General features: G+C 41.4%; 1 protein-coding gene across 1 annotated transcript in view; it reads right to left on the bottom strand.

The window, feature by feature from the left end:
- ST7L (suppression of tumorigenicity 7 like) overlaps positions 1–13592 on the bottom strand; it is a 235095-nt gene that overhangs the window by 81088 nt on the left and 140415 nt on the right. The window contains exon 12 of the mRNA XM_075333615.1: positions 4867–5017. Within this exon, the coding sequence (XP_075189730.1) occupies positions 4867–5017 (151 nt within the window). The remainder of the gene's footprint in view (positions 1–4866; positions 5018–13592) is intronic.

Consider the following 13592-nt stretch of genomic DNA (forward strand, 5'->3'; position numbering starts at 1 on the left):
ATCCCCTCTTTGAATCAGCCATTAGGCTACAGAGGGTGTTCCTGAACCACCATTGTAGTTTACTATTGGCCTCCTGAGGAACCCATTTCTGGGAGAAAAGCGTTGAGGCTTGAAATTAACATTTTATTCACATCAATGAGATACGTTTTTGAATTTTCCTCCCTACTTTCCACCTGCCACACCAATTTGTTTGTTGCACTTATCTTAGGCACTGCACCTTTTTTCCGGCAGGGGGCAGCAGGGAAAGTCGTCGCGGAGTGGGGGCGCCATATCGCATTTTTAGAGTGCCAACCCCCGCTGTTAGGCAGTGCACAGATAGGTGCAGCTATTGAGGGCTAGCAATCTATCATGTGCACTTTTAGTAATCACGGTGTGGTTTTAAGTGATTTAATAAAGTATTTAAGTTTTATAGGGACAGTCTATGTGCATGTATTTTGTTATTCCCTAGTTGTTATCACATATGAGTCTTGCAAATAGTCAACAGGGTTGCAAGAAGTGTTGCAAAATAACTGCCCATGAATTGAGGAAAATCAAGCGTGAAGCTGCCAAGATGTCATTTGCCACCAGTTTAGCCATATTTCAGAGCTGCAACGTTACTGGAGTATCAAAAAGCACAAGGTGTGCCATACTCAGGGACATGGCCAAGGTAAGGAAGGCTGAAAAACGACCACCTTTTGAACAAAGGTTTTATGGACTGATGAAATGAGAGTGACTCTTGATGGGCGAGATGCATAGGCCAGAGAGCTCCACTCCAACTCAGATGCCAGCAAGGTGGAGGTGGGGTACTGGTATGGGCTGGTATCATCAAAGATGATGGCACCTTCTGGCACCTTTTTTGAGTTGAGGATGGAGTAAAGCTCAACTCCCAGACCTACTGCCAGTTTCTGGAAGAAAACGTTTTCAAGCAGTGGTACAGGAAGAAGTCAGTATCATTCAAGAAAAACATGATTTTCATGCAGGACAATGCTCCATCACATGCATCCAACTACTCCACAGCGTGGCTGGCCAGTAAAGGTCTAAAAGATGAAAAAATAATGACATTGCCCCCTTGTTCATCTGATCTAAACCCCATAGAGAACATGTGGTCCCTCATAAAATGTGAGATCTACAGGGAGGGAAAACAGTACACCTCTCGGAACAGTGTCTGGGAGGTTGTGGTGGCTGCTGTATGCAATGTTAATCGTAAACAGATCAAGCAACTGACAGAATCTATGGATGGTAGGCTGTTGTGTCATCATAAAGAAAGGTGGCTATATTGGTTACTAATTTTTTGGGGTTTTGTTTTTACATGTCAGAAATGTTTATTTCTAAATTTTGTGCAGTTATATTGGTTTACCTGGTGAAAATAAACAAGCGAGATGAGAATATATTTGGTTTTTATTAAGTTGCCTAATAATTCTGCACAGCAATAGTTCCCTGCACAAACAGATATCCTCCTAAGATAGCCAAATCTAAAAAATAAAAAACCCCACTCCAACTTCCAAAAATATTAAGCTTTGATATCTATGAGTCTTTTGGGTTGATTGAGAACATAATTGTTGATCAATAATAAAAAAAATCCTCTAAAATACAACTTGCCTAATAATTCTGCACACAGTGTATAGTGATGAAGTACTCTAACAGCCTCTGTACCACCCTTGTGACTGGAAGCGATCAGTCACAGGGAGGATAAAATTTTATTTTCTCCCTGTAGCCACTTGCACCCATAAGGCAGGCAAGCATGATTTTAAAGTTACTGTAAGTATACCTGCAGGTAAATAGCATTTCTGGACATAACATGCTCCCTTTCAAAATTAAATTGGATGACCAGCAATAGCAAAAAAATTTAACAGTATTAACATGCAGATTCTTTTTATTATCTAAATACACAATTTTTAGTCTGAATTGAAGTGCTAGAATCACATATGATGACAATTCTAGCAGCTAATAAACTAATTCATGTATATTAAAGATAACATTCCACCACATTTCCCAATACAAACATAATTAAAGAGGTCTAAAAGGACAAGTCTGCAGTGACTCTATGTGACTGCAGATTTGTGAATAAATCACATTGCGCGCACTTGCTGTGAGTTTGTCCAATGTATTGCATGAGGGCAGAAGCCATAAGTGTATTGTGCAAGGCCGGAACAAGTCTAGTTGGGTTGTAACCAGGAGTATGCATATTGCAATCTTGCAGTCACATGACCAGCGTTCCCAGCACTGACACCGGAGAATCCTAACAGTGCATGTGATGTGACGATTCACATAAAGTGACTGCAGACTTGACGTTTTAAACCGGATAACCCCTTTAAAAGGAGTCTGTCTCCCAAAAAATGAGATTTAAACTACTTAGACTTAGCCCTTAAATAATTGATACGTGCAATATAGATTTTGCTTCTACAGTTGGGCAGTAAAGTGGTTTAATTTCATACAGTATGTAAAAAGAGAGCCACTCGGTGCACCCTTATTGTTTTGCCCCATCAATCAAAATGCCATGCACCTACCCTTAGCTTGACTGACAGCTATAGCGCTTGCTTGCCTGGGATGAGTGCTGCCCAAAACAAATCCCTGCCTCTACACTTCCACACCAATAACTATATGGGCCGAAAAAGCACGCCCATATAGTTTCAATGTACAATCACTCTTGTCCCTCTCTCCTGTCTGCTGCACCCACTCTTTACTCACAGGATCACACAGTATCAAGTGGCTTGTATTATCATTGCAAATAACAGCACTTTCAATCATAAGCTAGTAAATGTCAGTGTGCAGGTTACTAAAGGCAACAAGAGGTACCCTAACTAAAGACCAATAAAAATTGACTTTTATTCACAAAATTATTAAATGACCAAAAACATGTTTAAAAGACCAAGCAGCAGGGTAGTATATTATAATTAGTCATTTTGAAAATAGTACACAGTATAATATTAGTATATCTTACAGGGATTTGATTATTAACACAGGGATGGGTAGGAAGGGGTTTCTAGGCCACATATCACCCTGCTTGTAGGTCAGAACGCATATGGGACCTGACAGGTTCCCTTTAAATGGTCGCAGACCAAACACTCCCTTTCCATCTTCCTATTTAGCTTATTCCTACCCTGCATGTACCTAGTTAAAATATTTCAGCTACTAGCCTCCCCATATGTTTCACATGTTTGTCTTCATCCGGGGATCGAGACTATATTGAGCTGAATACAAAAAAGTCTTGCATTCAGCTCATTATAGCCTCGATCCCCGGATGAAGCCAGGCATGGTAAAACATATGGGGAGGCTAGTAGTTGAAATATTTTAACTAGCACATGCAGAGTAGGAATAATCTTAATAGGAAGATAGATATGCAGTGTTTGGTCTGCAGCCATTTAAAGGGAACCTGTCAGGTCCCATATGCGTTCTGACCTACAAGCAGGGTGATGAGCGCCTGGAAACCTCTTCCTACCCATCCCTGTGTTGTAATATTGTGTAATATGCATGTATAAAAAAAGGTTTTAGTACTTATATTTTCCCTATGTAAATGATGAGAGGCTCTAGTCCCTTGGGTGTTGCATCGCCCCGTGAGCATTTGCATGCTTTCTGTGGTATCACACCCCTGTGGGCGTGATACTGTGAATTTACATGAGCGAAGTCATCATCAGCACCTTGAGATCCCGCGCGTGCGCGCTTGCCATCCCTGCAGCCATGTTATCCGGGTGCTTGCTTGCCGGCTTCAGACGTGTTCTGCGCATGGTCAGAACCGCAGGAGTCTTCTGAGCATGTGCAGTGCACGTCTGAAGCCGACAAGCAAGCACCCGGATAACAAGGCTGTGGGAATGGCAAGTGCGCATGAATGAGATCTCAAGGCGCTAACTGTGACGTCACTCATGTAAATCCATGGTATCATGTCCACAGGGGCGTGATACCATGGAAAGCATGCAAACATCCACGGGGCGATGCAACAGCCGGGGAACTGGAGCCTCTGATCATAGGGAATATGTAAGTAATACAACTTTTTTTTATACATTCATATTACACAATATTACAACACAGGGATGGGTAGGAAGGGGTTTCTATGTCACACATGACCATGCTTGTAGGTCAGAATGCAAATGGGACCTGACAGGTTCCCTTTAATAATCAAATCCTTGTGAGATATCTTATACTATACTCTATACTATTGTCAGAATGGCTAAATATAATATGCCACCCTGCTGCCTGTTATTTTAAACATATTTTTAGTCATTTAATAATTTAGAGAATAAAAGTTGATTTTTATTGGTCTTTAGTTAGGGTACTTCTTGTTTACTTTGTCAAAATGTGTTTGTACTGCCTATCTAGTCTCCAGCAGTATAGCACACATTCAGATTCCATAGTTCTCCTGTACACAGCGGTAAAGAAAGTATTAGAAAAGTGTGTGTTCTAATGATGAAGAGGATTACCTCACAATTTATATAAATAGTCAAGCAACATAAAAAAGCCTTTATTTTAGAAAGATTTGGTACAAAATACGTCATTTTCTGATTAGAGCAGCTTTTAAACTAACAGCATAATGGAAATGTCACGGCATGTGCATCGTGTTACTACAAAACTATGAAAATCATATTTTCTTCTGCAAACAAAAGATAAAAGGCTACATGTATGTCTAATTTTGAAAACACATCTTCATTACAAAGATCCCAGTGGGGCTGATATAGATAAGCTGCTCTCTTTGATGTCTTGTGAATGGTGCATTGAGATAACTAAATTAGTATTCCCACTTCAAACAATAACACAAGTGCTAGGGGCTCCCTTTGAAACTAATACAGGCAGCAGAGCATTCCAATGGTGCTGACAATTTAATTACAATGGGCAGGTTACAAACCTATGTAGTGAAGCAACAAAGGGTACAGCATAGACGGCAGACATACTTACTGCCCTCCCATGTGCAGTGAAGTAAATTCAGGGCTCCTTCCACCCGTTTCCAATGCTGGAGGTGAAAAAAGGCGTATGCCACAGCTTCACTGTCTCCGCGCTTCAGTATATGTTCCGGTGGCATAATCAAACTTTTCATTTCTAACAGGTACTGCAACAGCAAAGCACAAAAATAAAACACTATAACAGTGTGTCATAAAACAACGGATTAGACATGTTGAAAACGAACAGCCCGATTCTTTTTTTCCCCTTATTCCTGTCGTCAGCCGATCCCAGTACAATTTTCGGGGTCAGGATTTTTTTTATTCCTTTCCTTTTTCCAGCTCTCAAGATGAGAGTGCCTATTAAGCGCACATCTACCACCCTTTTATTTCAGCTTGGGTATAAAATCTACTGAATTCCCGTTCCCATGAATGGCCCCTGTAAAATGCAAAGCCTCTGTACATGAGTTGTTGCCTGATTAGAACCTTCGGAAAGGTCAACACAAACAATATAGACGCTGTTACAGGTCCTACAGCAGTTGTCACTCCCTTTTTTCTTAGCATCTAATATTAAAACCTCACCTTCTGTCAGCCGACTTCAATATAAATAAGGGCAGAGAAGGATCAAGGCCCGACTTTTCAGATACCTTTAGTTTCTTGTACTTTGTAGAAACAGGAGCCCCCCCTTTTTGAGGTGGTATTCCATCCATATGGCTTCCGTTGGGCAGGACGTTTGAACTGGTTGGGCCCCCCTTTTTGAGCTGGTATTCCATCTATATGGCTTCCGTTGGGCAGGATGTCTGAACTGGTTGGTTCCCCCTTTTTGAGCTGGTATTTCATCTATATGGCTTCCTATGGCCAGGTTTTCTGAACTGGTTGGGCCCCGTCATGCTCTATCCCCATTTAGATTGAGGATGGATGAAATAAGGTGAAGTTTTAATATTAGAGGTTAGGAGCACCACAAATGGGTACACCTTGGTGCAGTGGTTCAGTATTTACTGAAGGGTATATGCTCATTTTGTTTGTAACAGATTTTGTCTGGTTAATGTCCACAATGTGAACATGCTCTTACACGGTGCATGTGTACCAACTTATGCTCTGGCTCATATCTTTGGTCTTCATACAACTTAATCTGCGTCGTACAGGTAAAACTGTATACAGATCTATGGAGGAATGAGTAATGCTTTAAGGCCACATACATATTACAACTAAGTTGTTGGAACATGGTGATACAGGCCCATAGCCTTGTGTATAGGGGTTTCCTTACTTTTCCCTGACAGATGATGTTGGGCTGAGAAGACTCCGTCCTGTTGGACTTCTAATGACAAAGTCTTTTGCTCTCTGGGGGATAAGCTGTTGCTGGAGGTGTCTCGCAGGGGCCCTCTAATAGAGCGCAAAGAAGTGATTGGCTAATCCAAGCTTTCTTATGAACGAGCGTTAAGGGCAATGATTTCAGGCTAACTGGTGGCCTTTAGTTTCAGGTAGAAAAGCAAAATATACAACAAATAGCCAAAAAGAAAATCAAATGGAGAGCGTCTAAATTACTCAATGTTTATGAGGCTTTATTCCATTAAAATTGGCTAAGAAAGAATTATTTTAAAAATAAAGACCCTTTACAGGCATAATTAACTGGTTAATTAGCTGAATACTTACTTTACATGAGTCACCTACATGTCCTTAATAATGTCTACTGTATTCCTATTACATGATGATTCTATTTGCAGACATTAAGCCATGTATTAAATAGCTACAATAAAGATAACTCCTTTCTTTGATCATTTTTTTTACTGTTGACTTGACTAAACTAGTCCTGCCTAATTACCTGACTTCAGTTCATACATCGGCAATCTTGAGATAATTTACTAATCTGAAGAAGTGACTCAACTTTCTCTTTTCTTTAAGTAACACTGATGAGGTTGGGTTCTGGTCAAGCAAAGCGTGTTTGCTGCATGAGTGACTCTTTCTCTGCCTGCCCCAGGCCATCGTGCTGGAGGGTGATATGCCAGTTAATCCTCTGTAATCCTCTTAGTTTAACACACCAGTGAAGGTCTGCATGGATCTTGTGTGGGAAAAAGAAGTCTCATGTACCCAGGGACATTTCACCTCATGGCTTTGGTATGGTCTTTGTTAGGGTCTTCAGTACAACCTTATCTTGTCACGCAAGAACACGTCCTTCACCTGCTAGTGCTTTAAATGCAATCTAATGCTCATAACACATAGGAATATCTAAGCAGTGCCAATCGATGAAATCTTGGAAAAAGTTTTCAATTTTTATTTACACATTTTTTTTAACCATTTGGGTCATTCTGCACTCATGGAAATCAGCGGGAGTAACTAAAGTTATCATTCACAACTGCGACTCCTTCCCTTCATTGCTTTAAGTGTTCGTACACATTAGACAAACTCTGCCAATTCCGCAGATTTCCCTGGGATCGGCTTATGTCCTCCCAATCATGGATAAGCTGCTAGCACAGCTGTCTGTAATGCCTCTCCATGCACACTTGATCAAGCCAATTATTTGATATTTATCACCAGTACCATTACTGTAGTGATCGCCATGCAAGAAAATGTATCAGTGTCTATAATGCTTATGAATGGTTAGTTTCACATCACTGTGTGGTTATACGATATGATTACCAAAAAAAAGGCTAAATAATTAAAGGAGAACTGGTGAATGGCACTTAAAATCAGTAACAGAGAAAGTGTCGTATTTGGCCAAAATCTTTGGTAGATAATATTAAAGGGGGAATCTTTCAGCAGGTTTTTTCTATGTAAACGGAAGCAAACATTCTGCAAGGGTTAACACAGAAAATTCAGGGATGCCTTTCGAGTCAGGGTTTGATCTGTTTTTTATTTGCTATGTTTGTTTAAGGAGCAGGACCATTATCATTGCTGGTACTACAATGCCACACGTACTGCAGTCTGGCATGCCTCCTTCTCTGACACCTCACTGTCGACATACAATCTCTAACGAGAGCCTTGTGAGGGTGGGGAAGCTCAGTCAGCTCTGCTGCATTGCTAAATGTAAACATTCTGATTGTTAGAGCAGCTGGATTCATGATCTACTTGCCTACATCATTCTGCTCTCAGATGAGGTAGCAAAAACCTGCTGACAGATTCCCTTTAAGTATGAAAGTATAAGAAGACTCTGCTTCATTCAGCAGCAGTATCTGTCGGGGGTATCCCATCAAACATACATTTCCAGTCAAAAACTTGGAAAATTACATATCACAGTGTTTTTTTAGTGGGACTGCACAGGAAGTTCAAAATATCAATACTTTATCTCATATATATGAAGGTCTGAAACCCCCTAGAACCATTTTCAGACACAGAGTATACATCAATTCCACCTAGAGATTTATTTTTGTTATCTGGTCGTACATGAGATATGTATCAATCAAACACTGACAGCTATTTCTCTCGAATACCCCATACATGACAGATAAGCTCAGCTGAATGGGGAGAAGAAGAAAGTGGCTGCAGATTGGTCTAACAGCGACATATCTTCCCTGTCAACAAATTGATTGGGCATTGGAATTCCTATTGTCCCATTTACCCCATCCACCGTCATCTGTCAAGGGAAGAGTTAGGAAGCCCCTCACACCCATCGGATGGTTGTCCAATCCTGCCAAAATTAGAGAGCCAACTTTCTTGTAATGTGTATGGGGACGTTTAGGAGCACTGTGCAAAGCATAAAACTAAAGCGGGCTTTACACGCTGCGACATCGCTAGGGATGTCGCGAGCGATAGCACCCACCCACGTCGGTGGTGCGTCACGGGGTGATCGCTGCCGTGGCGAACAATATCGCTACGACAGCGTCACACGCAATTACCTGTTCACCGACGTCGCTGTGGCCGCCGAAAAATCTCTCCTTTAAGGGGGCGGTTCGTTCGGCGTCACAGCGGCGTCACTAAGCGGCCGCCCAATAGAAGCGGAGGGGTGGAAATGAGCGGCCATAACATCCCGCCCACCTCCTTCATTCCTCATTGCCGGCGGCCGCAGGTACAATGTTGTTCCTCGTTCCTGCGGTGTCACACATAACGATGTGTTCTGCCGCAGGAACGACAAACAACCCCTGCGTTCCAAGCAAGGAACGATTTTTTAAAAATGAACGTGTACACGACGAACGATTTGACACCTTTTTGCGATCGTTACTGATCGCAAAAAGGTGTCACACACAACGACATTGCTAACGAAGCCGGATGTGCGTCACCAACACCGTGACCCCGACAATATCTCATTAGCGATATCGTTGTGTGTAAATGGACCTTAACTGGATTGCCAATATTATAAATAAGCCAATTTTTTACTGAGGGGAGGGAATAGTTTTAAAACTATTTTGGTTTATTAGATTTCAAAAGACAACTATCTGTCCATCAATATGATAGATTATTGCCTGTGTTTACTATGTTTGGTACATCATCTTACGAAAGTAGCATTCATTTCTGGTATACTGTAATGGAAAGAGAAAACTGCATTACTATATTAGTTTCCTCAGTCGGCTAGGAAAGTAACAGGTATCGTTTCATAGTCATTTGACATATGGGCTGACACACATTACAGTCGTAAAAAAAAGGTTGGGAGATGGAGAATGCGTGTACAAAGTTCAAAAGTTCAGGTTGCATCGTCTGATTTACTGCTCGATCCTATATTTCATGTCCTAAATTACAGTCCTCTTTCCTTAGCATAGGAGAACTGCAGATTCCTCACACAATTATCATATTCTTGGATTTACAGCAGCTGGTGACATCATCCAATTAAATCCAGAGGACATTTGTGGGACAGAGATGCCACCAAGGTTGAGAATGCTCCACTTGTCAGATGGTGAGCAGTAATGGCAGAGGCAGGCAGTGTCAAAAGAGATAAAAAAATATGATTACTTCACCCATATGATCGCAATTATAGCAAGATCTGGCTTTTCCTCATGGCACGTTGCAGATTTTCTAGTTTTTCAGTAACTTGATATATTCATGTTGGTTTTATAAAGTAAAAATTCTATACATAAAACTGATTATCTTTCTACAATGTCACCCATCAATGTGTTGGATATAAAGGCAACAAGAGACAAGCCACTTATTTAAATTCTGCTGGAAAAATAGGAGCCAGAAAAATAGGCACGTGTACGGATTTAGGCAACTTTGACACCTGCGATTTTGCTGGCTGCTACACAACATGTATCAGGACATACTGAAACAGCAGGTCTTTTGGGGGTGTTCTCAGTAGTTACTAAAAGTGATCCAAGGAAGAAAAACAGGTTATATAGTTGGCCACAGGGTCATAGGTTGGTAGAGCACACTGATGCTAATAGCTGGGAAGTGACGGCTCGCCGATCCCAGATTGTTGAAGAGGTTAATACTGGCTATGACAGAAAGGAGTCAGTTCACACATCATACAGCAGCTTGCTGTTTAGCAGTAGACTAACCAAAGGCGCATGCTGATCCCCGTCCATCGTTGATAGAGCCTGCAATTGACCTGCGAGCATTCAAACTTGACCAACTTATTATTGAGGATGTACAGAGCTGATGAACTGGGCTTTCTTCTATATCATGTGGACGTCAATGCCTACCCGGCACCAGGATGAACTATGAGAACGAGGCAAACTAACAGAAGCATGGGAATGTTCTGCTGGGGAAACTTGGATCTTGGTATTCAAGCGAATGTGACCTTGACAAACATCATAAAAAATATCATTTCATTGGACAACACTGAAGATATGACACTTTGATATAATGTAAAGTAGTCAGTATACAGCTTGTATAATAGTGTAAATTTGGTGTGCCCTCTAAATAACTCAACACAACAAAAGTGAGTACACCCCTAAATGAAAATTGTCAAATTGTGCCTAATTAGCTATTTTCCCTCCCCAGTGTCATGTAACTCATCAGTGTTACAAGGCCTCAGGGGTGGTTGGGGAGCAGGTGTGTTAAATGTGGTGTTATCGCTCACACATTCTCATACTGTTCAACATGGCTCCTCATGGCAAAGAATTCTGTGAGACCCTGAAAAAAATAATTGTTGCTCTATATAAGGATGTCCTAGGCTATAAGAAGATTGCCAACACCCTGAAACTAAGCAGCAGTACATTGGTCAATCCCATACATCAGTTTAAGACAGGTTCCACTTAAAACAGGCCTCGCCATGGTCGACCAAAAGAGGTTGAGTGCACATGCTCAATATCATCCAGAGATTGTCTTTTCAAAATAGACGTATGAGTGCTGCAAGCATTGCTGCAGAGGTTACAGGGGTGGGGTTTCAGCTTGTCAGTGCTCAGACCATATGCCGCACACTACATAAAATTGGTCTACATCGCTGTTGTCCCAGAAGGAATCCTCTTCTAAGGATAATGCAAAAAAACAAAACAAAAAACAGCAAACAGTTAGCTGAAGACAAGCAGACTAAGGACATGGATTACTGGAAACAAATCCTGTGGTCTGATGAGACCAAAATAACCTTATTTGGTTCAGATGATGTCGAGTGTGTGTGGCAGCAACCAGGTGAGGAGTACAAATACAAGTGTGTACTGCCTACAGTCAATCAAAGTGGTGGGAGTGTCATGATTTGGGGCGGCATGACTGCTGCCGGCTGTGAGGAGCTACAGCTTGAGGGAACCATGAACTGTGACATACTTCAACATCATAACTACTGCAAACACATCTCCAAGACAACCACTGCCTTGCTAAAGAAATTGAGGGTAATGGTGCTGGACTGGCCAGCCTTAAACCCTACTGAGCATCTGTGGGGCATCCTCAAATAGAATAGAAGGTGGAGGTGTGTAATGTCTCTAAAATCCACCAGCTCACTGATGTCATCATGGAAGAGTTTTAAGAGGATTCCAGATGCAAACTGTGTAGTTCTTGTGAACTCTATGCCTAACAGAGTTAAGGTAGTAACTTCTTTTTCCCTTAAACTAGTTTGTGGCTCATGTTTGTAAATCTTCTCAGGAACCACCATTATGCTTACCACCATTTTTGCACTCACTTTTTTACGGGAGATTTTTTAGTCCATGTCCTTTATTAATCTGCATTATGCTTTTGATGGGCAAAGGAGCATTAGCCTATTAATGTGAATTTGTGCATAGGTGCATTTTACTGTCAGTGTTTTCAGCCTTCCTTAAGTCTTTTTCTTTTTTCCTGTACCATTGGTATTTTAATTGTCAACCTTGTTGTTGAATAAAATCATTTTTTGCATGATATACTCAATTCCTTATATATGCAGCCAAGCAATTATAGTATAAACACTGTGGTAACGATTAAAATATGACTTTTATTGGTTAATAATTAAAAATATCAAACCACACAACAATTACGGTTGTAGTAAACAACCAAATAGATTGGAGCAAATGTAAAGCTCCTAGTATCACCAAGGAAGGACAAACTTCACACGGGGGGGGGACCTCCCACCACGGTGATAGAAATAAAGACAACAATCAACAAGTTGTCAGATACATAAAACAGAATTATATACAAAAGACAGTAGGGTCATGTAGACAAAGCTCACTGTAGACTCAAAGATATATTAAGAAAAAAAACTTAGTTGTCCAATATAAAGAGGGGGGGGGGGGGCAATTCATTACAGCCTCACAATACCCCTCAATTGGCAACCATCTGACCTGATATGCTCTTAGACCTCCCAACGCGTTTCATAATATGCTTATTCCTCAGGGGACTATGGTCAAAAGAAAGCTTCAGTAAAGCAGACCTCCAGCATGTTGTGTCTGGGCCTTGGCATACAGCTTAGTATAGTCCCCTGAGGAATAAGCATATTATGAAACGCGTTGGGAGGTCTAAGAGCATATCAGGTCAGATGGTTGCCAATTGAGGGGTATTGTGAGCTTTGTCTACATGACCCTACTGTCTTTTGTATATAATTCTGTTTTATGTATCTGACAACTTGTTGATTGTTGTCTTTATTTCTATCACCGTGGTGCGAGGTCTCCCTCCCCCCCCCCCATGTGAAGTTTGTCCTTCCTTGGTGATACTAGGAGCTTTACATTTGCTCCAATCTATTTGGTTGTTTTCTACAACCGTAATTGTTGTGGGGTTTGATATTTTTAATTATTAACCAATAAAGGTCATATTTTAATCGTTACCACAGTGTTTATACTATAATTGCTTGGCTGCATATACATAATTTGTAAAGCAAACGACATTTCCACTTATACTCGATTCCTCCAGTTTATTGCATGTCTTTTTGAGTATGTGCGTCCCCTTCCTATTACACATTGTGTATGGTGGGGTTATCTGTTTAAATCCCGATGGATATTTGCATTTTTTTTTAATGTGCTGTGTTCTGCTGCTGATTTGTATCTGTGTTTCAGTATAATGCCAGTCTGCTGCAACCATCCATGTTGGCCGGGTTCCACGATATCCGTTGCTGCAAGTTTCCACGCCGGCCACCTACCACAGTACCCGCTGCCGCAAATATCCTTAGCGGCCACTGCTACCACATCCATTCATCCATAGTGGCCGAATCCACGACCCTAGCTGCTGCTGCTGCTGTTCCTATCGTCAGAGACTGCCTGTGTCCGTACCCCTGGGGCCAGCCATCGCAGCATCAGTCTTTTCGAGTGGCACCTGGTCTCACACCTGCAGCACAACATCCTCACCATTAGACGCTCTGGCGATAACCAGTTGTGGTTCCGTAGTCAAGCCCATTTGTGTTTTGTTTGTGCTGTGGCTCAGTGAGTCCGCTAATCCCTTGCTTGTCTTGAAAGCATAATAATGGCCCACTATAACATCTCAAAA

Source organism: Anomaloglossus baeobatrachus, chromosome 2, assembly GCF_048569485.1.
Source record: "Anomaloglossus baeobatrachus isolate aAnoBae1 chromosome 2, aAnoBae1.hap1, whole genome shotgun sequence".
In the NCBI taxonomy this organism is placed as follows: Eukaryota; Metazoa; Chordata; class Amphibia; order Anura; family Aromobatidae; genus Anomaloglossus; species Anomaloglossus baeobatrachus.